The sequence below is a fragment of the Myodes glareolus genome, chromosome 9, assembly GCF_982192425.1.
Source record: "Myodes glareolus chromosome 9, mMyoGla1.1, whole genome shotgun sequence".
In the NCBI taxonomy this organism is placed as follows: domain Eukaryota; kingdom Metazoa; phylum Chordata; class Mammalia; order Rodentia; family Cricetidae; genus Myodes; species Myodes glareolus.
This window is the reverse complement of record NC_142034.1, coordinates 107,221,272-107,246,234: the sequence shown is the minus strand read 5'-3', so window position 1 is coordinate 107,246,234 and position 24,963 is coordinate 107,221,272. Positions and strand designations below refer to the sequence as shown.

Genomic DNA, 24,963 nt, shown 5'->3' with positions numbered 1-24,963 from the left:
CTTTTTTTTTAAATTAAATTTATTTAATGTGAATGTTTTGGCTACTTGTACATATACGTACCACTTGTGTTCTTGGTGCTGTGGAGGTCAGAAGAGGCATTGGATTCCTTGGAACTGAAGTTTGTGATTGTGACCCATCATTTAGGTGCTGGGGACAGAGCCCTGATCCTCTTATGTAGCAACAAGTGCTCTAGCCCAGCCAGGGCTCTTGATATTCCTGTCTTATCCTCTCTAGTACTGATGCTTTAGGGATGTTTGATCTTTTTCTGTTATTTTTGATATTCAGATTACATTGAAAAATTAAGTGGCGCTCATAGAAAATGAGCCAAAATTTAGTTCTGATTCTGCTTTTGATCTTAAGGACCTCAAGTTTGCTCATCTATTATATTTCCATTTTCTCATCTGTCAAATTGGAAAAATAAAGTAACTTTTATTTATCTCTCAAAGTTGTTGAGGAAAAATAAATTTGTTTTATTGACATTTACATTAAAAGTAAGAAAATGTTATTAGTATTTTGTGTCATAATTTCTGTTGGTCTTTATATTTACAGTCAAGGGTAGTTTTTCTCTCTTTGGTGATAATGAAACTGAGCTAATAAAATATTTTAAGTTTTAATCTTAATTTTCAAATTGCCTTTTAAGTAAGCATAGTGCTTAGTTATTTTGAATAATAGTATGACTTTTTATTTTCCCTAATTCTAAACCAACTTTGTTTGGAACCTTTGTGATGCTTCATTGTAGTATGGAGGGCTGGCTTGTTGGGGTTTCTGTCCCTCCCAGTACCCCAACAGCCAGCAAGCAACAAAGAAAATAACACAGAGTCTACATTAGGTTATAAACTGATTGGCCCATTGGGTCAGGCTACTTATTAGTTCTTATAACTTATCTTAACCCATTATTCTGATCTATGTTAGCCACATGGGCTCAGTACCTTTCTCGGTGTGACAGCTTACATGTTGCCCTTCATTTCCTGATGTTGCCCTTTGTCCTTCTAAATCTGGAATATGACTGAAATAGTTTTGCAGTGAACTCAGAGTAAAGTTCCTTTTCAGAATAAAAGTTTTTGCTGTATAGTAAAAGTAGGATTTAATGATGTTTTATTTAGATAAAAAGTAATGTACTTTCTTTTATTTGGATTTTGAAAAATTGTACTGGTGGGTTTTGGCTATGTTTGTTTCAGGTCCTGGATACTTTACATCAGAAGACCTGGAGCTTGTCTTTAGGAAACGAATATTACCTCTGTGGTTTTGTCTGTGCTCATCATGTACTACTCTTTCAGAATGTTAAAATGGCATGAAAACTTTTTATTGTTGGCCTGGTCGTGGTGGCACACATCTTTAATCTGTACGTTCAGGATGCATAAACAGATCTCTGAGTTCAAGACCAGCTTGGTCTACATGGAGAGTTTCAGACTAGCCTGGCTGTCTGAAAAAATTTGAGACCCTGTCTCAAAAAAATCACGTTTTGTTAAAAATTCTTTTGATTATCTAAAGTTCCCTAGTAGTTGATAGCATATATAGCACTTAATCTATGCTTTGGAAACTGATACTTTTGCAAAGTTAACTAGTATAAGATTACTAGGTTTCTAGGTGAGCATTTTGAGTTTTTGGTCCTTGAGGGATATTCAGGTACTTCAGAAGTAGATATGGAGTTCCAAAGGGAGGTTTGTGCTAGAAATAAATATTTGAGAGTTATATTAGAAATTATCTGTACATAAGAAGAAGAGGGTAAAAGTCAGGATGTTTTGGACCTGAAGAATTTCTGTTAGCAAGAGAAAAGTCCAATATTTTCATGCATTAGACATATAATAATATATGTTTAGGAGTTTGAATGGGAGACTAAGAGTGTTGGTGCCTCAGAAAGAAGAACGGTTTATGAAATAGTCCAGAAGAGTAAAATATAGCATTCAAGAAAAGCATTTGGAAGGTTGGGTGTAGTAGTGTGCATTTTGTACATTTAGTACTCAGGAGGCTGAGAAAGGAGAATTCTGAGTTCCAGAACAAAATGAAAAACTAGGGCTGAGGAGGAGGCTCAGAGTCGGATGTTCTTGTTTTGGAAGTGTAGATGCTAGAGTTCTGGTATTAGTGCACATCTGTAATCACAGTTTGCTACAGTGAGATGAGATAGGAGTTGGAGACAGGTGAACCAGTTAGCCTGTGCTCAGTGGTGAGTAAGAGACCCTACCTCAAGCGAGGTGGAAGGTAAGGACCTTTATATGGATGTTTGGTACACACACACACACACACACACACACACACACACACACACGAGTCTCTCTTTCTCACACTCAAAAAAATTACTCCTCCAAACATTGTGGAGATTGTTGGTAGTTTCAGTAAAGCAGTCTAAAAAGAGTGATAATGAAAGATGTTAAAAATAAAAGTTCTCTACTTATTTATTCATTTAATTGTATTAGGGAATGAATCCAGGCCCTCATGCATGCTAAAGAGGTGCAGTACTATTGAGCTACAAACCCCTTGTTTTTCTCAATTTTGTTATTAAATTCAGAATTAAATTGGTTGCCATGCTGTTTTATCATTTAAAAAGATTTCCTTTTGTTTTTTTTTCTTTTTTTTTAAACAAACTGATCAAGAATATTGGTCTGTCTACCACATTTTGGCATCTAGAACATTGAAATAATTTGAAATTTCCAAATATCCTTCTGTAATTCTAGATTGTATGAAATAAGGAATTTATTGCTCTATGAATTACATTCTCATAACTTTGTGTAACAATATTGTTTACTCCCAAGATGATTGAAGTAGCTAACAAGTTAATATGAATAATACAAACTTTAAAGATTCTTACTTGTAAGTTAGGCATCCCAGAAACCAACCTCTGATAGTTCTCTGAAACTGCAATTTTAGAAATAAAGCTTTGCTCAGTTATTCTGTTTACATGTTGAGTTGCCCTTGCTACAACTTCTTTTCCTTTACTGCAAAATTACATGACAAATTTTCTGTAAGGGAGTTGGTGGCGGTGACACACACCCTTAATACAAGCCATGGGGAAAAATGCAGGTAGATCTCCAAGTTCAAGGCAAACCTGGTTCCACATAGATATAGGTCAGTCATGACACACTGTTTAAAAAAGCCAAAAAACCTTAAGCCCTCCAAAACCACAAAAAGGGTTTTTTGTTTTGTTTTGTTTGTTGAGGCAGGATTTATCAGTGATTTTGGAGCCTGTTCTGGCATTCACTCTGTAGACTAGGCTGGCCTCAAACTCAGTGATCCACTTGCCTCTGCCTCCCAAGTGCTGGGATTAAAGGTGTGCGCCACCATTGCCCAACTTAACAAAAGTTTTTACTGCAAAGTAATATACTGAAATCAAGAATCCATTCTATTGCAGTTCACTTTCTTGATCACAATTATTCATATCCCTGCTATATGTAAAATACACTTTTTTATCTCCGTAACTTAAAACCTCCTGTATTTATGTACGTAATCTTGAACCAGGATCTTGTGATGACACAAACAGACATCATCAAGTCCATTTGTGACTTTTCTTGATACTAAAGTCTAATTCAGAAGACACCATCAATATATGTCCACCACAAAGCCAACACAGAGTGTTAAAACTAAAATGGGAGCACCACAGTAAAAATTCAGGGAAGGGAAGAATGATACGCACATAAGTAGTAGTTCATGGCAACCCTGAAAACCAAGTAATCCCTGCTCCTTCTACCTCCAGAGAAACTGCTATGGTTTTGTACTGCCAAGGTCACTCTTTTATTTCTTCTGCGTCTGTATTCTTGGAAATTCTTATTTTTGCATAATTTTCCTTTTTGTTTTTTGAATCTGAAGTGGGTATAAGAGTCTGCTCTTTAGATTTGAAAGTCATTCAAGATGATGAATGTTCTGCTAAGTCTGCTTCTGGATCTCTCTTGTCTAGTGGTGTTGTCTAATACCTCCAGTGTATACTCTGTTGGAATTAAGGAAACTGCCTGTTCCTTATTTTAGTATTAAAGACTGGGTTTTTCCACCATTAAAGACTCTGAAGCTAAGACACATATGTATGGGTTTGCATATGGCTACTTTTGACTTGGGTCAGTATAATTTATAATGATAGTTTTTATCTCTAGGTCTTCTGGTGCTGTTTGCATTATGGCGTGTTTGTCACTGTTAGAATATACCATGAGATTGTTGAGTATAATTTTGTATGAAAACATTGAGATTCAGATATCAGGCTATTCCTAAACTTCAGAAAAATGATAATTGGGTCGTAGATTTTATGTGTTTGTTGTTGGCATTCAGTAGTTAACAATTTTTTGCTTGTTTTGTTTTTGCTTTTTCAAGACAAGGTTTCTCCATATCCCTGCCTGGCCTGGAACTCACTTGCCTTTGCCTCCTGAGTGCTGGGATTAAAGGTGTGTGCCACCACTGCCTGGTGTCATTTTATCTTTTTATTCAATTGGTATGTTGTTATTGTTTTGTTTATTTTTATTTTTGTTTCTTGAGGTGGGGACTCACATTGTAGCTCTTGCTTGCCTGGAACTCAGTATTAGATCACACAGTCCTCTAACCTTTGCCTCCTGAATGCTGGGATTTAAGTATAGGTGATATTGAGTTGACCGTAGCGCTCTTGAAATACTCACTATATTTGTGTGTTGTGTTAGTAAATGTACAAATAGGGAGGTAAGACCATGCTGTGGTGTTTCAGCATACTGAACTTAATCACAAGAGTAGTGACTAAGAGGTAATCCTCTGCTCTGTTGGAAAACTGGTAAGGAGAACTCTGAGTGATCATATTTTTATTGTTCTATACTGAGGAAAAATAATACAATCACTGCTGTTTCTGATTTTGGGCTCCTTTTTATGCCCCTTAACAGCAAAGTGTAGTTCATCTACAAATTTTTCCAAGCTGCAAGAGATACTATTATTTTGTATGCTAACATTTTTATAGCCTTGGCTTGATGGTTCCTGACTGAACCCATCCTTTTCTTTTTTTAACCTACTAAATCCCTACCCCTGCTTGCGTGCATGGTTCACAGCCAGTATGGTGTAGTAGAATGGGCACCTGTTGGATTCATGTATCTTTGCAACACTATAGTTTTTAGTTTATGACTTTGGACAAGTCATACATTCTTTTGTAATCTCTCAAATTAGGAAAACCAAACCCTTTCTGGATAGTGTAAAGTATAAATAAGAAAATAGATTAAGGCCAGACACTGGCACACTCCTTTAATCCCAGCATTTAGAGGCAGAGATGGGTGGATCACTGTGAGTTTGAGGCCAGCCTGGTCTACAGAGCCAGTTCCAGGACAGGCTCTAAAGCTACAGAGAAACCCTGTCCCAAAAAGCAAAGCAAAACAAACAAGCAAAAAAAGATAAAGGTTAAAAATGCCTGCTGTTCCAGGCCTTTTTCAGTAAATAGAGGATACTTTTTAGTTGCAGGGTTTCTCTGTAGCTTTGGGGCCTCTCTTGAAACTTGCTCTGTAGACCAGGCTGACTTCAAACTCACAAAACTGTTTGCCTCTGTGTTCTGAGTGCTGGGATTACAGGCATGCATCACCACCGCCCAGTGAGGATACTTTTATACTTCTTAAATGAAACAGTACCTTTCTTCTTTGTGATTATTCAGTTTCCTAGGAGAATTCTGTGCTTTCCCAACACTTGGTAGTTCTGATCTTTGGAGTCAGAATAAGGGCTTAAAATGTAGAGTATTGGTGTAGAATTTGAACCAGATACTAGAGAGTTGCTAAATAAAATATGAAGAGAAATGCATTAATTTTTTACTGTGTGTGTGTGTGTGTGATTGTTTTGTGCCTAACTTTTACCAAGAAGTAATCCTCTGCTTATTTTTCTTTTAAAGCAACTACTAAGGAGAACCCTGGGTACTTGTATTTTTGGAGTTCTAGCCCTAGTGGGTAAATAAATGAATAAATAGACAAATAACATTCTAATTTGAAACATAAAAAGCAAGTAATAAGTATTAGAAAATTTCTCATGGTACTGTTCTTTGTCTAAAATATTTCTATCTTCTGATTTCTCTTGTGAAGTAGATAGTGGTAATTTATAAGCTGATTTTGAACCAATATAGTAATAGAAAAAAAAATCTTCAAAGGTCAGCAATTGCTATCTATTCTGGGAACATTCTTTGAGATTCTGGATTATAGCATAATGCTTTTATTTTAGGAAAACAAATAACTTTGCTAGTGATCTCTTTGCCTTAGATCAGTGCTTAAGCTATGATGTTTAATGATTAAGTGTTTATACTCCTAAATTACATGTTGAAATTTGACTGCCATAAAGAAGTATTGAAGAGACAAAGGTGAGGGGGATGCTCAGATTACAGATGTGATCCTGTGAATGGCTATTGTTCCCACTTAGGTAATTACTTAGGTGTGAAAGCATTGCTTTTCTGACAGATAATATTGTGATGATCTTCTAATTTCAGAAAGATCCAGATTACCTGAGACTACGGTTGGACAATTTTGTTTTAAGTTATGAACAATTTTTAGATGTTGACTTTGAAAAGCTTCCTACCAGGTATGTAGAAACACTGGTTTATTACCATTGGGTGAGATTATTAATTTTTTGGCAAAAGAATTTTATTAATCTAAGACCAGCAGCTGTGCTAACAGCTTGATACTACTACATGACCGTGTTCACATGACAGATATTGCACAATGATCTTAGCAGTCTTCCTGGGCAGTATTAACCACCATAACTCTCAGACTTGGTATATAGTGCAGAGTATGAGATCATGATCTCTGTCTCTCTCTCTCTCTCTCTCTCTCTCTCTCTCTCTCTCTCTCTCTGTCTCTCTCTCTCTGTGTGTGTGTGTGTGTGTGTGTGTGTGTGTGTTTCTCTGAGTTGGGGTCTCCTGAAGCTTGATGTAGACCAGGCTGGTCTCAAATGCACAGAGATCCACCTGCCTCTGCCTCTCAATGCTGGGACTAAAATCAAAGACTGGCCACACCTGGCTCCCTTTAGTTTGTTGATACAAGGTCTCTCAAGGAAGGTAGAGCTTACTGATTTGACTAAGCAGTGGGTCCCTATGGCTCTCCTGTCTCTACCTTTACCTCTCTAGTGCTGGTGTTACTGGTGTGTGTGTGCAAAGGATTTACCGACCAAGTCATCTCCCCTCCTGCCTGTGGGACTCTATCGGGAGAGCCATCAGCTAGTGTTTAGTTACTGAGCACCACTAGATGCCAGGCAGAGGGAGAATATGACAAGTAAATTCAGGGTAGTCCTTTCTGTGTGTATGTGCACATGCATGCGTATGTGTGTGCACACACACCACAGTGTGTTAGTATACTGAGTTGCTCGGGACAACCAGAGGGACATTCAAGTATGTAAGGAAACTGCAGTGCCAAGGGAACAATCTGCAACGCTCTGCACCCTGAGCATCTCTGCAGAAGCATAGTTATTGATAATTACAGAAAAGTTATCTTTAAAGTCAAGTTTCTCATACCAGAGCCTCTGTTCTGATCTGTGTGTTGTTGCCTGAAGGAACACACGACCCACGAACTTCTCAGTCCTTATTGTACAAGAATTACGTGTTTGCCAGGAATGTCTTGTGATTAAAGTCAAGTCCACAAATCTCCTTCAGCTAAACCGGGGCTGGAGGGGCAGCTCATCAGTGAAGAACACTGGCTACTCTTCCAGAGGGCCCAGGTTTGATTCCCAGCACCCACATGGCAGCTCACAACTGTCTGTAACCCCTGTTCCCAGGGATCGAACTCCCTCACACAGACATGTGTGCTGACAAAACAACACTGTACATTTAAAAAAAAGAAAAATAGCTCCATAAATCTCAGAAAATAATCCTGATCAGATATAGAAGATTTCCTCAGGTTTTAGGCTTGTCTAAAATAATCCCAACATCCAGTGTTCACACCAGATACAATGACATCACTAATGTTCCCACAACAATGTGGAAGCCAGAGGACAGCTCACTGGAGTCTGTGCGCTCCTTCCACTCTGGATCCTGTGGATTGGACTGGATCATCACGCTTGGCGGCAAGCACCTTTACTTCTCAGTCTCTACGATCCCTGCTCATATCCCTTGATGCAAGTTGGAGTTTGTGCTTGAGGCTTGAGGGAGGAGGAGGCACATTCTTCCAGAATGGTGTCCATCTGTGCTCCGTCTGGCAACCTAGGACTCTTAACTGTTCTCAAGAAGCCCTCAGTGTTTGGGACTCATTTGCAGCCCCTGCTGCTGGGAGACCATGTGACCCCCTCCTAACCCTCTGCTCCCCACCCCTCACCTTTCTTTTGCTTCCAAATTGTGGGAACATTTCTCTACTAATGAAATCTGTGTCGTGTTGGGCATCTGCAAGTCCCAGCACTTCACTGGAACACCCTAGAGAAAGAGGGACAACAGGTTGTAGAGAGGATGTGGTGGGAGGCGTCCTCCCCATCCCTCAGCCTTCCTTCTCCAGCTGAATGAAGTCCTCCTGCTCCTTCTCTGCCATTGTCAAGATGGGTCAGATACAAGCAGCGGGTTTTGAAGCTTCCAGAACAGCCTCAAGGTTCTCCTCTGTTCCCACTGACTGACTTGCTAAGGCTGTATCCTGCACCAATGGAAAGGACCCTGAGAAGACTCTAAGATGAGGAAAACTGAGTTCAAGAGAAGAGGAAAGGAGAGGAGAAAAAAGGAGAGGAGAGGAGAGGAGAGGAGAGGAGAGGAGAGGAGAGGAGAGGAGAGGAGAGGAGAGGAGAGGAGAGGAGAGGAGAGGAGAGGAGAGAAAGAAGAGAGGAGAGGAGAGGAGAGGAGAGGAGAGGAGAGGAGAGGAGAGGAGAGGAGAGGAGAGGAGAGGAGAGGAGAGAAGAGAAGAGAAGAGAAGAGAAGAGAAGAGAAGAGAAGAGAAGAGAAGAGAAGAGAAGAGAAGAGAAGAGAAGAGAAGAGAAGAGAAGAGAAGAGAAGAGAAGAGAAGAAAGGTCCGGCCTCAGAGCAAGAGCTAAAACCTAAGACAGAGACAGCTTTATTCAACAGCTTCCAGGAGTTGGCAAGATAGTTCACAGGTAAAGACGCTTGCTGTTGAGAGTTCTACACCTGGAATCCACATGGCAGAAGGCAAGAATGGGACACAGTGAATTGTCCTCTAACCTCCACACATGCACCATGGCAGGTATGTGTGTGCATACACACAAAAATTGAGTGAGTCATTGGTTGGCTGAGTTTTAAAGCTGGAGAGATGGCCCAGCTTTAAAAGCTATTACCATTCTTACAGAAGACCAGAATTCAGTTCCCAGCCCCCACATCTGGCAGCTCAGAGCACCTACAATTCCAGCTCCAGGAGGTCTGGTGCCCTCTTCTGGCCCACACTGTCACTACACTCACTTGCACAAACACACAGACATTTGTGTTTGCACATGCACATAGTGAAGCATAACACAAATCTTCGACAACAGTTTTGAAGCGTCCACAGAGACAGTTAACAGTCTCTAAGTGGAGAGACCACTAGTAAGATGTCCATGCTCTTTAAGTAACCCCTCACCCATGCTCCTGCAAGAGTGATGAAGCGTGTTGCTTCACACACACAAAGGCAAGAGAAAGAACCAGCTTGGAAAGGAATGGGGATCAGTGGGAGGTGGAGGGGGAAAGCAGTACTGAGGTATGAATGCGATCAAAACTTTATATACCTGTATGAAGATGTCAGAATGAAACACACTATTATATATTATTAATACACTCTAATAAAACATTTCTTAAATGTTTTAACATTTATGTGTTGTGGGTGTGTACGACAGCAAGTGTGTGAATGTGAGAGGGTGTGAGAGCTAAAGAAGCTCCATTTTATGCTGCACTTCCTGGTATCCCCAGCCATTTGTCTCTAACTCCAATCCCTGGAAGATAAGCTCCCAGTAACCCCGACTCAGTGACCCCCATGTAAATACGTACGTATGTATGTATGTATATATATATATATAATACAGCATATATATATATATATATATGTTAGTTATGATATGACTATTGCTTTTTTTGCTTCTGTCACTTGCTGTTCAGATACCCAAATGGCATGACCGCATGACGACCATTGCTGCTGGACAAAGTTCCAGCATGTCAACATTGCAGGTCACAATTCTCCAACACTTTATGACTTTCATTTTTAATGATTCTCTCTATGTGTTATGAGAGTTCCTTTATGCCTTTTCTTTTGAGAAGTTTTGTGTGGGCTTTGAAGGGTGAAAATGTATAAAACAGCAGCCTCTTTAAACAAAATAATTCTTTGGGAAAAAATCCCCACCACCGAGAAGCCAGGAACCCCAATGTGCCCTCCTAATTACACCAAGAACAGGAAAGTTAGAGATTTACTAGACATACCAGACCCCAAGGGTAAAATGCTTTCAATCCAGATTCAGAGCCTGAGGCCATTAAGGGCAAGAGTTCAGTTAATAAGTACAGAGAAATCAGAACGTACAGTGGGAAAGGAGTAAGGCCTTTCAGGACCTTCCCTTTCTGGAGCAGCACTCTGTAAGCCTTAGACACAAGGGAACTAGGAATCAGTTCTGGGCAAACAATGAATCATGCCCCTTGAGGGGTGAAAACTGTTCTTAAATTGAAATGGAGTTTCCAGTCCCCTAGGAAGTTCTTTTCCCAAGGATTTGGGGCCTCCATTGCTAAAGCAGTCATTCTCTTCAGCTCTAGCAGGAGGAATGGTAGTCCTTCTGTAGATGTCAGAGGGTGCCTGGTAGAGATACTGACCCTTTGAGAACAGTAGGCATTTAGATAGTTGCTGAACTTACGGCTTCTGCCTCAGGAGAAATTCTAGAAGTTAATAGCCGCTTGATCACGTCCCTGAATCACTGAATCTACTTTCAATCTTGGCTGTGGCTTTTCAATAAACAAAAATGAATTTCACTAATTCACCTCAGATCGTGTCTGTCTCCTCCCCTCCCCCCGTCTGTGGATCAGAGTGTAGCTCTCAACTACTACTCCAATGCCATGTTTGCCACTATGCTCCTGACCAGGATGAGGATGATAATGGACTAAACCTCTGAAACTGTAAGCAAGCCCCCAATTAAGGCTTTCTTGTATAAGAGTTGCCTTGACAAAGGATACTGTCTATAAGACAAAGCAGTAGCCTACAAAATGGGAAAAGGTTTTCAACAACCCCACATCTGACAGAGGGCTGATCTCCAAAACTCAAGAAACTAGACATCAAAAAAACAAATAATCCAATTTAAAAAATCCAAACCAGTCTGGACAGGCCTGAACTGGTGGGAACCTGTTTGAGCTTTTTTGAAGTGGTTGGAAACGGCTTCACCCTATCGGAACTGGTTCGAGCTGGTTGGAAGTGGTTTGAGCTGGTCAGAACCAGTCTGCAGCAGCAAGAACCGGTTTGAACCAGCCGGAACCAGTCTGAGCTATAAGGATCAGATTTGGGCTGGTCGATTTCGGTTCGAGAGAGTTTGAACTGGTTGGGACTGGTCGGAACCGGTCAGAGCCAGTCTGAGCTGGTTTGAACCTGTCTGAGCCAGTTTGAACCGGCCCAAACTGGTCAGAACCGGTATGAACCAGTTGGAAACAGTCCAAGCATTTATAAAGGGATGATTTTTCTACTGCTGCCCTGTTTTCTAGTATGCACTGCCTCTTCAGCTGGTGACGCACCAGACCATGGCAACATACCGGATCAAACCAGTTCCGACCAGTTTGGGCCGGTTCAAACCGGCTCAGACAGGTTCAAACCAGCTTCGACTGGTTCCAACCGGTTCATGCCGGATCAAACCGGTTCTGACCGTTTTTGCCAGTTCAAACCGGCTCAGACAGGTTCAAACCAGCTTCGACCGGTTCCGCCTTTGCGGGAGCTTTTAAAAACTCCAATCTCTGATGAAAATGAGGATTCCAAGGTAGAATCAGCTTTCGCGTTCCCAATCATACGGCCTCTGCCTGTACAGGGTGTGGCACAGCCTCCACGGTATAATGGAATTAATATGGATGATATAGCAAAATTTAAGAAAGCCATTGCCATGTATGCACCTCAGTCTCACTATACCAAGGAACTTCTTAACGGGTTTGTCCGTACTATTAACACTTTGGCCCCTGAGGATTGGAAAGTGCTGGCTCAAACTCTCTTAAAGGAGCCAGAATATTTACAATGGCAGATGTGGTTTGTTGATGAGTGTGCAGAAAGGGCATGACAGAATACTGCCAGTAATAACCCTCACATTCTGTAGGGCCCTGTCTCCCCTTACTCCCTGGGGTGTGTCTCTGAGGACAGTTCTGGTCAGCCAGCTAAAGCTTCCTGCTAATTCCTGTGCTCACTCTGCCATAGCCTGGTGATTTAGCTGTAGGGCACTGTTCATCTTTGGTATGGTAATTTCCCACCTGCCCGGGAGAATTCCTACACAGTGCCAAGGACTCTCTCCACTGCTGTCGCTGCTCTCCACCTGGGGAGGAATCCCTACAGTGCCAGTTTCCCCTCTGGCTGGGAGGGAATTCCTTTACTGGGGCCAAGGTATATTAGCTTGGCATTAAGCTGAATAAAGTGGCATTTGGTGATCTCTTGTCGAATGACCCAGGTCTCTTGTGTGTGTGTGTCTTTGTTCAATCTCCAGGCCTTTGCCCAAACTCGCGTAAGGTGCGGAGGCGCACAACCTATACCGAGAAGGGTAACACAGAATCAGGTGTTACAACATTCAGGTAATATTGTATCAAATGCTGACGGGTACCGGGGCATATGATAACATTAACATGCAGGCAAACACCCCTGAGGAAATACATGAGCAACTTAGGGAAATTGCAATGGAAGCGTGGGAGAGGAGTCACCCATCAGGAGAGAATTATGGCTCCTGGGCAAAAATTATGCAGAAGCCCAATGAATCTTATATTGATTTCTTATCCCAATTAAAAATTACAATTGAATGAACTGTAATTGGGGAACAAGCTCGGCAGCAGCTGTTGAGACTTTTGGTTTATGAGAACGCAGCCTTTAATTCTTTATATTCTTGATACGTGGAAATATCCCATGGCATTACTTGGCCAGGTGCTGCACCCAGCTGAATGGATATATACTCGACATCGCTTTGCAAAAAATATTATGCCCTATGAGCAGCAGATTGCCTTATTAATTGAGCAGGGTAGACAGAGGGCTATAACTCTAACAGGTATGGATGTTACATTTATAATTGTTCCATTAGCTAAGGATAGATTTAAATATTTATTACAGATACCTCAAGAATTCAAATAGCTTTAGCCTCCTTTACTGGTAACATTGAATATCATTTTCCATCTAGTAAATTATGGGATTGCTTTCGCAGACAGCAATTTGTTATAAATGACATAGTCACTGGGTATCCCCTAGCAGCACCCACCGTGTTTACAGATGGCTCTCGTCAAAAAAGTGCCTATTGGACCATTGACAAGTATTGGGTACAAAATACAGACTTGGGGTCAGTTCAACAAAATGAATTATTTGCAGTCATTAAGGTGTTACAGGAATTCCCTTGTGAAATTAATATTGTAGCAGATTCGGTCTATGTAGTGGGTGTGGTACAAAACATTTATAATGCAGTTACTTATTCCCCAAAACAATCCCTGCTGTCTCATTTTAAGTCCTTACAGCACTTGTTGCAGCACTGCAATAACAAACTATTCATCACCCATGTTCGCTCTCACACTTCCTTGCCTGGGCCTATTACTTATGGAAATGCTCAGGTAGACAAAGTAGTGGCCTTTTTACTCCTGAAGAAGACCATGCCCTATACCATTCAAATCCTGGCCATTTACATATACAGTATAAAATTCCATATCGGCAGACAAAGCAAATAATTAATGATTGCCCTGTTTGTTGTCCCATACATCTTCACATTGTGCCTTCTGAAATTAACCCTAGAGGTTTATCCCCCAATGAATTGTGGCAAATGGATGTTACCCATGTAGCTGCATTTGGTCGCTTATCCTATGTGCATGTGACCATAGACACTTATTCTAAATTTTTCTGGGCCACTGCTCTCCCCAGAGAACGCACACAACATGTTATTCAACATTTGTTAGAGACCTTTGCAGTTATGGGTGTGCCAGCCACCTTAAAAACTGACAATGGACCTACTTACACCAGCCAGCGTTTTGCATGCTTTTATGCCTTACATAATATAACTCACAAAACGGACATTAAATATAATCCTCAGGGTCAGGCTCTTATTAAACTTGTTCATGGTACTTTAAAATGCAAATTAAAAAATTAAAAAGGAGGAAAAAGGAGGATTTTGGCATGGAATTATATTACCCCTTACAGAATAATGCAAGAACTATATTACATCAAGCACTGTTTATTTTGAATTTCCTAAATTTACCACAAGGGGAGATATTGACTAGAGCAGAGAAATATTTTACAGAGAAAGAAGAATACCCACAGCTGAATCAATCAGTGTGGATAAAATTGGCTAAGGACACCGAATGGCAGCCAGGAGTGTTAATACGTAGAGGCAGGGGATATAGTCTTGTCTCCACAGGCAACGGACAACAACAATGGATACACGATGGATCCAGGCACGGCCCGATAAGAATGGCTCCGTGTCTGCACCGGAGGGCTCACAATCAGAGCCCCCCATCGCCTACACCACCAGATATTCCTGTGCAGGCCATGGCGCATGACTCTTCAACCGCGCAGGCGCCGACCTCTACATAATCAGGCCACACATTTACCTACTTGGTGGCAAATTAAAAAATTGACTTTTGAAGGACAAAAGATTTTGGCTCGTACAGACAAAACGCTTAACGCGAAAAACCTATTTCTGGCTATGTGTGCCTTGTTGTCTGTAACCTCTTCTGCAGAACCGGGAATAAGATACTGGACCTATATCCCTAATCCACCTTTGTTTGAGCAGGTCTTTTTGGGAGATATGGATGCATCTATCTTTACTTACCCAGCCACCCTGCCCCCCCCCCGGGTCAATTTGACACACCTTAACAAAGATAATGGAAGTGCTTATAATTTTTCTCATACAGGCTCGAGTTTGCCCGTCTACCTTGGCAAGCCTCCCTGCTTGCCGTTTGGGTGGCAGCATTGGCTGCTTCCTGGGAATCGTACTAAAACATCACGCACTCGGCTGCAGCGGTTATCCACTTGGTTCATTAATGTGACCTGGAATAACGTTACATTTGCTGATGAATTGACTATTCCATATTGCTCTGACTTTACATATGTTAAATTGAGACATCAGCACTTTTCCTGGCAAGAATATCAAGGAAAGTTTGGGAAGCGCATGGGCCCCTACATTGCGTGGGGACCATATGGACAATTTATTAACACTTGCTCTGAATGGAATTTGACATTATGTGATTTATCTCAAACCAATAGGATGCCTGACCCTAAACAGGGTATCGTGACTGGTTCCCGCCTGATGGGCTGGGGAGATGGTGACATCGCAGATTTGTGGATAGCTTCGCTCTTTGCTCCTGCGACTGTGCAGACACACCTTTGGAAGATTGCTGTCGCGTTGAAACCTGTCATGTTGTTTAATGGATCGTTTAATGGGACTGCTCAATCTCCTTCTAATTATTCGTTTACCCTCTTTCAAAAATATAATATTATTGCCTGTGTGCCTCTTCCTTATGTTTTTCTTGTTGGAAATGTTACTTTGGGGCTAGGAATGTCCTGCCCCTTTTGTCATTTGTATTCCTGTCTTAATACCTCTGTTCCTTTACAATCTGGGGACAGCATTGTACTTCTACAGCAACGAACCCACATTTGGCTACCCGTTAAACTGGGCTGGGAATGGTCCCAGAATCCTGTTGGTACTATTGTGATGGAGTTTTTACCAAACTTCTTAAGCACACTAAGTGTACGATGGGAGTGGTTCTGGCAGCTGTTTTAAGTCTTAGAGCTGTAGCCACGGTAGCCACCACATCAGGAATGGCTCTGCACAGTTCCCTTCAGACTAAGCATTTTGTTGAACAATGGCATAAAGACTCTCATGAACTGTGGTTAGCCCAAACACAGATTGACACACAACTGCAGACTCAAATTAACATTCTCAAGCAAAGAGTTAACTGACTTGGAAAGAAGGTTTTGGTTATAGAAAGACAAATCTGGCTTGGGTGTGATTGGAATTCCACTACTTTTTATGTGACCAGCTTGCGTTATAATGACTCTGAACTTGATTGACAATTAATTCAGCAATACTTAAAAGGAAATATATCTGCCTCTAAGATTATTAATAGCTTACAGTTAAACACACAAGAGGTATTTGGCCGACAGTTTGAGCATGATGATGTTCCGGCCTTGGCCGATGCGTTCCTGAAACAGCTGGAAGGATTAGACCCTCGAGGTCTTTTACAAAGTCTGTCCCATATTGCGGGAGGCATGGGGATTGTATTACTCGTGCTCCTACTCCTGCTTATTATTTTATACTTCGCTTGCATTCGGCCCACACATAGCTCACTGGTCACCCTGTGGAAGGCTGTACTTTTTAAAAATCTAAAGAAAAAAGAAGGAAGTTGTGGAGATTTGGAGACTGTGTTATAAAATGCAGGGATCGTGCCACCTGCACCAGGGGAGGTGTTGAGTACTGCCTTGGAATCTAAGAGAAGTTCCATGGAATGCTATGGGACATTTCAGAGTGACAAGTCCTCTGACTTTTACTTCTAAGTGCAAACCTGTGGTTTGCAGACGTGGCTGTCCTGAGGCCTCAGTCTCAGCTTGAAGCAGCTGTTCTGCTCACTGAAGGAAGTCTTAGAATAGATTGGGACAGTGAGATAGTGTCTCTGGAGACCCTTGTTTAAAATAGGCTAGGATGTCTTGCAAGCCCCCCCAGACCACCCTTGCTACGTTAAGCTTCTTTGTGTGCATAATCTAAATAAGTCCTTGGTTAACTCATGATCTATAGTTCCTCTTTTAGATAAAACTGTTGACTGAAGCAATTGTTTCCAAAGCGTATAAAAGGATTACTTAATAAACACACAGCATGCAGATTCTAATGCTGTTTTCTGCTCTGCATCCCCTGTGTCCTGGCTTGTTTGACACTCTTACCCAAGGATCCCCGATGCACTAGATGTCGACAACAGATGACAACTTTATTCCCTGACAGATGACAACCTTGTACCCTTACAGAGGACAATCAACCCTATACCTAACAGATGACAAACAACTCTATAACCTGACAGATGACAACCAACCCTATCCTTAGACAGATGACAATCTTATACCCTGACAGTTAACAACCAACCTTACCCTGACAGATGAAAACCAACCTGATACCCTGACAGAAAACAACCATATACTCTGACTAATGAAACCCTATAACCTGACAGATGCCAACTCTATATTCTAACAGATGACAACCCTTTATCCTGACAGATGATAACCCTATACACTTACAGATGACAACACTATACCCTGAGAGATGACAACCAACCCTATACCCTGACAGTTGACAACTCTAAACCCTGACAGATAATATCTCTATACTCTGACAAATGACAACCCTATACCCTTACAGATGCCAACTCTATTCCTTGACAGATGACAGCTATATACCCTGACTAATGACAACCCTATACAAAGACAGATGTCAAGTAGCACTATACCATGACATATGACAACTAATCATACACCCTGCCAGGTGGCAACCAAACCTATAACCTGACAGATGACAACCAAACTTATACCTTGACAGAAGACCATCCTATACCCTAACAGATGACCACCAACCCTATACCCTGATAGATGACAACCAAACTTACCCTGACAGAGAAAAACACTATTTTCTGACAGATGGCAAAGAACCCTATACTCTGAGAGTTGACAATCCTATACAAGACAGAAGACAACCATCTTGATTGCCTCACAGATGACACCTAACAAATGATGACAACCTTATACCCTGACAGATGACAACCCTATAGCCTGATAGATGAAAGCCCTATACACAGACAGATGACAACCAACTCTAAATCCTGATAGATGACAGCTCTATAATCCTAACAGATTACAACCTGTAACCTGAAAAATGACAACCAACCCTATACGCTGACAAAAGAACCCTATATCCTGTCAAATAACAAACCTAAACCCCTGACAGATGATAACCCTATTCCCTGACAGATGACTACAAACTCTATATCTGACAGATGACAACTAATCCAATACCCTGACTGATGTCAACCAACGTATCTGACACTTGATAATCTTATGCCCTGACAGATGGCAACCAACTCATTACACTGACAGAAAACAACACTATACCCTAATATATGACAGCCCTATAACCTAAAAGATGGCAATCTTCTACTCTGGCATATGACAACCGTATACCCTAACAGATGACAACCCTATACCCTGACATATGTCAAAACTATACCCTGACAGATTACCACCAACCTTATACACTGAGGGATGCCAATCTTATACTCTGACCAATGGCAACCAACCTTATCCCTGACAGATGACATTCCTATACCCTGAAAATGGCAATCCTATACCCCTCACAAATGATGAACTAAATTCTGACAGATGATACCCAGCTCTATACACTGATAAATGACAACCAAACTTATATCCTGACAGATGAAAACCATATACCCTGACAGATGATAACCAAATACCCTATAGAACACAACCAACCCTTTACCCTGACAGTTGATAGCCAACGCTATACCCTGAGAGATAACAATCCTATTCCCTGACAGATGACAATTACCCCATACCCTGTCAAATGGCAACCCTATATCCTTTGTGATGACAACCCTATACAGATGACATCTCTATACCCTGTCATATGACAACTATACCCTGACAGATGACCACCAACACTGAGAGATGAAAATCCTACCCACATATACTATAATCAGCACTGATGGTGCCTGTTACGATCCTGACCCATCTCTACCCAAGGAGACTATGATCCACCCTGATGGGAGCTGTCATTGTCCTGACCCATCTTTTCTCACTAAATCAGCACTGATGTGGCTCTCACTATCCTGACACATCTCTACCCACTAGATACTATGGTCAGCTCTGATGGAAACTCTCACTGTCCTGACCCATCTCTACCTGCAGACAATATGGTCAGCACTGATAGGGTTGTCTCTACCCTGACCCATCTCTACCCATAGAAACTATGTTCAGCACTGATGGGGACTGTCACTATCCTGACCCATCTCTACTCATAGAATCTATGGTCAGTATTGATAGGGGCTGTCACTATTCTGATCCATCTCTACTCACAGTGATGGGAACTGTCATTATCCATACCTGTATGGACTGTGTAAGCCATCTGTGGAACAGGTTGTAATGAAACTCTTGCCAGGCTCCCCATTCCCGTCCACACCTGAAAGATCAGTTGTAGAAGAGGGAAACAGAGCTTCCCTAGGAGGGCTTCCCAGGAACTGTCCAGACCTGAAGTGACCATTAAAGTGTGTCACAACTTCCCTGACCTGGGTCCCCAGGTCCTTTCCAGACCTTCAGAGGCCAGACATTGAAGAAGGGTGGCACAGCTCCCCCAGCCTAGCTCATGAGGGCCTGACCCTCCCTGGGGAGTTCAGCCATGTAAGAATGGTGCACGGATTCACAGACTGGTTCCATAGGGATTATTGCCACGTGAAGGACAGCTGTGGGAAAGGGTTGTACAACTTTTCTGCCCTGGCTCTGCAGTTCCTGTCTTGGGGAGGCCAGCCATGGTAGAGGGGGGCTCAGATTCCCTGGTCTGGATCTTCAGGGCCTGTCCTGTCATGGGAGTTTGGTAATTGAAGTGGAGACACAGATTCCCTTGCCTGGTAGTCCTTGGGAATACTAGCCGTGGAAGAGGGTCACAGCTTACCCAGTCTTGCAGGTCTTGGGGATGCCAGTACTGGAAGAGGGAGGATAGGCCAGCCATGGAAGAGGGAGTGATATTTCCATGTTCTGGTACCCCAGGAATTGTCTGACCTATGGAAGCCAGAAGTGGAAGAGGAGATGCAGCTTTTTCCAGCAGACTGCCCATGGCCTGTCTGAACCTGCAGAGGCTGACCTTGGCAGAGGTGGCCACAGTGTGCCCAGTCTGGGACTCCCAGGTTTGTATGGCTCTGTGGAGCTCAGCCATGGAAAAGGGTCTACAGCTCCCCCTGCCTGTCTCCCCAATGCATGTCTGAACCTGCAGAGGCCAGCCTTGACAGAGGTGAATGCAACTTTCTGGCCTGGATCCACAGGGCCCTCCAGCCCTGCAGAATCTAGCCACAGAAGAGGGAAGTGCTCCTGATCCAGCATGGCTCCCCAGGCCATGTATGGCAAGTCATAAGCCATCTGTGGAAAAGGGGACACAGATCCCCTGCCAGGCTCCTATTTCTGTTTGCACCTGAAGAGATGAGCTCTGGAAGGGGGGGCACAACTTTCCAAGACAGACTTCCCAGGGCCTTTGTCAGCCTGCCAGAATCAGTTGTTGGTGTCTCTGGACTGGATTCCCAGGTCCTGTTAGGACATGCAAAGGCCAGCCAGGGAAGAGAGGAGCACAGTCATGGAAGTTGTGGCTATGTGGTCCTTGCCCTGGCAGGCCCTGGGGAGACCATTTGTTGAAGATGGGATAGAGGACAGCCATGGAAGAGGTAGCACAGCTCCCCTGGCTTAGTACCCTAGGGCCTAGGCTGTCTTTGGGAGTGCAGTCATAAAATTGGGGGTACAGCTTCTCCAGCATGGCTTTAGGAAATGTCCAGATCTGCGATGGCCAGCCACAGAAGAGGGTGGCACAGCAACATTCCCAGGCTGGCTCCCCAGGTTCTTCCAGCACTGGGCAGCCTAGTTGTGGAGGTGTACTGTGCAGCTTCACCAGAATGGCTGCCCAGAGCCTGTACAGCACTGCCTAGCCCAGTTATTGAAGAAGGGGTGCAGATTCCCCAGCCAGACTCCCCATTCCTGTCCGCACCTGAAGGGGCCAGTCACAGAAGTGGTATACATAGCTTCTTGGGCATGGCTCACCAGAGACTGCCAAGCACTGTGGAAAGGGGAACACAGTTTTTCTGGTCAGGCTTCCCAGGGCCTGGCCAGCCCCATGATGGACAGTCGTGGAAGAGAGGCAGTGATTTCCCCAGTCTGGCTTCCCAGGGTCTGTCTGGCACTGAAGAAGCCAACAATGGAGACGCAACTTTCACAACTGTTTCCCCAGCATCCATTTGGCCTTGTAGATGTTGGTGCAATTTCCCCCACTTGTTTCCCCATGGCCTGTGTGGCCCAACAGAGGCCAGTCATGGAGAGGATGTAGAATCCACTGACTGACTAACCATGGACTGTCCAGCACTGCATAGTGCAGACATAGAAGGTTGTACAGATTCCCTGGCCTCACTCCCCAGGGAATGACCAGCCCTGGGCATGACAGCCTTGGAAGAGGGGGTTGCAGCTTACATGGCCTGACACCCCAGGGTTTGGCCAGCCCTGGTGAAGCCAGATGAAAAATAGTGTATGCACCTTCCCTGGCCTGGCTCCTTTTGGCCTGTCCAGCCCTGCAGAGGCCAACTGTGGAAGGGGGATACAGATTCTCCAGCCTATTTTCCCATGGCCTGTACTGCACTCAGGGGCCACTTCCTTCCACATTGAGGAAGAGGGGAAGCAGCTTGCTAGGACAGACTCCCCAGGTCCTGTCCTGTCCTGGGGATGCCAGCTGTGGAAGAGGTGTATGCAGCTTTCCTGTCCTGAGAGTCCCTGAGGAGGCTAGACATAGAAGACAGGGTACAGCACCCTTGATTTTTTTTATTATTTTTTATTATTTTAAAAATAATACCAATCAAAATTCCCACTTCCTCCCCTTCTCCCACTTCCCTCCCACTTTCCTCACACACCCTCCCCCCACTACCTTCAGTCCTAAGAGAGGGTGAGGCGCCCTGCCCTGTGAGAAGTCCAAGGCCCTCCCCATTACATCCAAGTTGAACAAGGTATGCATCCAAAGAGAATAGGATCCCTAAAAGCCAGTACATGCAGTAGAGACAAATCCCAGCGCCATTGTCATTGGCCCCTCATTCTGCCCCAACTGTGAACCACATTCAGAGGAATTAGTTTGATCCAAGCTCGTTCATTCCCAGTCCAGCTGGAGCTGGTGAGTTCCCATTGGTTCAGGCACACTGTCTCAGTGAGTGAACCCCTGGTGGTCCTGACTTCCTTGCTCATATTCTCCCACCTTCTGCTCTTCAACTGGACCTTGGGAGCTCAGTCTGGTACTCCAATGTGGGTTCCGTCAGTCTTCATCCATCACAGGACGAAGGTTCTATGGTGACATTCAAGATAGTCATCAGTCTGAGTATGGGACAAGGCCAGTTCAGGCACCCTCTCCTCCACTGCCCAGGATCCTAGCTGAGGTCATCCCCCATGGACTCCTGGGAACCCCTCCAGAGCCAGAGCCAAGCCTCTTGCCAACCCCAAAATGGCTCCCTCAATTAAGGTATCTCCTTCCCTGTTTCCATATCTGTCCTTCCTCCATTTCAACCATCCCATGCCCCCAACCCTCCTCTTCTCCCCTCCCCCTCCCCCCCTCCTTCCCTCAACCCCTTCCCCCATGCTCCCAACTTTTGTCAGGTGATCTTGTCTGCTTCTGATTTCCAGGAGGACCTATATGTGTGTTTTGTTGGATACAGGGGGTTCACGCAAAAATGAGAACACCACCAAGTCTAATAAACCAGAAGCAAACTTTATTCCAGAAACCAGATCCTAGGAAAACCAGAAGCAAACTTAAAAATAAAAAAAAAATAAAAATAAAACACAGCAGGGCACAGAAGCTTATCAGCTAGCTGAGACCACAGCCAGAGATGGTGTTTGTTAGGCTGTGGCAAAAGACAGGTTTCTGAACCCACTTTTTATAGTCGGGACACCAAGCATTAGCTCTGAACAAAAGAATTTTTACAACCTTGCCCTGACTCTTGGGTTGGTCAGCAGAGACAGTAAACAGGGGAGTGAGTGTTAATGTCAATGGGTAACTAGGCATGCGTCATGAAATATATTTCAGAGGAGATTACAACAAAGGTCACTAATTGCGGAAAAACAGATGTCTTTAATAATTAGTCAGAAAGGAACTGCTAGTAATACTAGAAGGTAAATAAATTAGGATTAACTGGTTCTTAGGCTGAGAACTTAGGAGATAGTAGAAAGCTTTTCACACTATCTCAAGGTAAAACTCAGGTACTGACTGCCATACTTTACAACCTCCATTATCAGAACTCATTATTTAAATCTTTGTATTTGTCCACTGTCTCCTGGTACCTCCAGGAATAAACTGGAGTCTTATGCCTCTCCTCTGGTGGCACCAGTTGTCCATAACAGAGACAGTATCTAACCCAGAGGTCACATATCTGTGTTTCCTAAAGGTTAACTCAGTTCATATCTGTCGTTTATCAAGGATGGCCAGGACACTACTCTCAATTTGCAGGGAGAAGCTCTGGCCTTGTAAATAGAACAGCCAGTTGTAAAATGAACTACACTTCCCAAGCATCTGAGAAAATATCTCACTGTGAATGACTGATCCTTGATCTGCCGAGAAAGCTGCTGATAGTCTGTTCTCATTTTTCTATTTCTTTATATTTTTTATTTCTACATTCTTATTTTTGGAATCTACATTTTTATTTTCTTATTCCTGTACTCTTCATGTTTCTTTGGGTTCACCTTAGCTCCTCTAGGTGTAACACCTGATTCTGTGTTACCCTCTTGGTACAGTTCGCACGCCACTGTACCTTACACAAGCAGGGCAAGGGCCTGGAGATTGAAAAAGCACACAAGAGACCCGGGTCATTCAAAAGGAGATCAGCCGAATGCCTCTTATTTAACCTTGGGGAAATCCTTGTACACCCCACTGCTGCTGCACAAGGATCCCCCCCCCAGGCAGGTAGGAAATTACCACACCAAAGATGGAGCAAACAATGTCCTACAGCTAATCACCAGGTAGGGCAGAGGGAGCACAGGAACAAACAGAATGTTTTAGTTAGCTGACCAGAAACTGTCCTCAAGATGAACCCCAGGAGCAAAGGCAGACCTGGGCCCTACATCTAGGATCATGAACTATAGGATCAATGTCCTTTGTTTATGACTAGTATTTACTTCTGAGTGAGTACATGCCATATTAATATTTTTGGGTCTGGGCTATCTCACTCAGGATAGTGGTTTCTACTTCCATCCATTTCCATGCAAAATTTAAGATGCCATTGTTTTTTTACTGCTAAGTAGTACTCTAATGTGAAGATGTGCCACAGTAGAAAGAATTATCCATTCTTCCATTGAGGGACATCTAGGTTGTTTCCAGGTTCTGGCTATTACAAATAATGTTGCTATGAACATAGTTGAACAAATGCTTTTGTAGTATGATTGGGAATCTCTTGGGTATATTCCCAAGAGTGATATTACTGGATCCTGAGGTAGGTTGACTTCCAATTTTCTGAGAAACCACCACACTGATTTCCAAACTGGTTACACGAATTTGCATTCCCACCAGCAATGGATGAGAGTTCCCCTTACTCCCCATCCTCTCCAGCACAAGCTATCATTAATGTTTTTGATTTTAGACATTCTGTGAGATGGTATCTCAGAGTTTTCTTGATTTGCATTCCCCTGATAGTTAAGGAAGATGAACATGTCCTTAAGTATCTTTTGGCTATTTGAATTCTCTGTTCAGTTCAGGGCCCCATTTTTTAAACTGGGTTATTTAGAATTTTAATGTCTAGTTTCTTGAGTTCTTTATATATTTTGGAGATCAGTCCTTTGTCTGATGTGGCGTTTGTGAAGATCTTCTCCCTTTCAGTAGGTTGCCTTTTTGTCTTATTGATTGTGTCCTTTGCTTTACAGAAGTTTCTCAGTTTTAGGAGGTCCCATTTATTCATTGTTGCAGCTTCCTTGGTTTTAAAGGGCTTTTGGGATGTCAGTCATGGAAGAGGGCCTGCATCTTCAATAGCCTGGGTCCTCGGGACCTCTGCAGTTGTGTTGAGGCCAGCTATGGAAGAGGGAGTTGACTGCCCTGTCATGACTCCCCAGGAATTGTCCAGTCCTGGTGAGGCCTATCGTGGAAAGGGGGTATATTTTACCTGTCCTGTCCTGTCCTGGTGAGGCCAGCTGTATAGCAGAGGGCAC

General features: G+C 43.1%; 1 protein-coding gene across 2 annotated transcripts in view; it reads left to right on the top strand.

Moving 5' to 3' along the window:
• The window catches only part of LOC146892805 (endogenous retrovirus group K member 6 Env polyprotein-like), a 30,617-nt gene extending 13,727 nt beyond the window's left edge, over positions 1 to 16,890 (top strand). For both annotated transcript variants that reach the window (XM_087910846.1, XM_087910847.1), the window contains 2 exons: positions 6,396 to 6,487; positions 12,509 to 16,890. In XM_087910846.1, coding sequence (XP_087766972.1) covers positions 14,543 to 15,769 — 1,227 coding nt within the window. In that variant the 5' untranslated portion in view covers positions 6,396 to 6,487; positions 12,509 to 14,542 and the 3' untranslated portion in view covers positions 15,770 to 16,890. The remainder of the gene's footprint in view (positions 1 to 6,395; positions 6,488 to 12,508) is intronic.
• Positions 16,891 to 24,963: the final 8,073 nt, after the last annotated feature.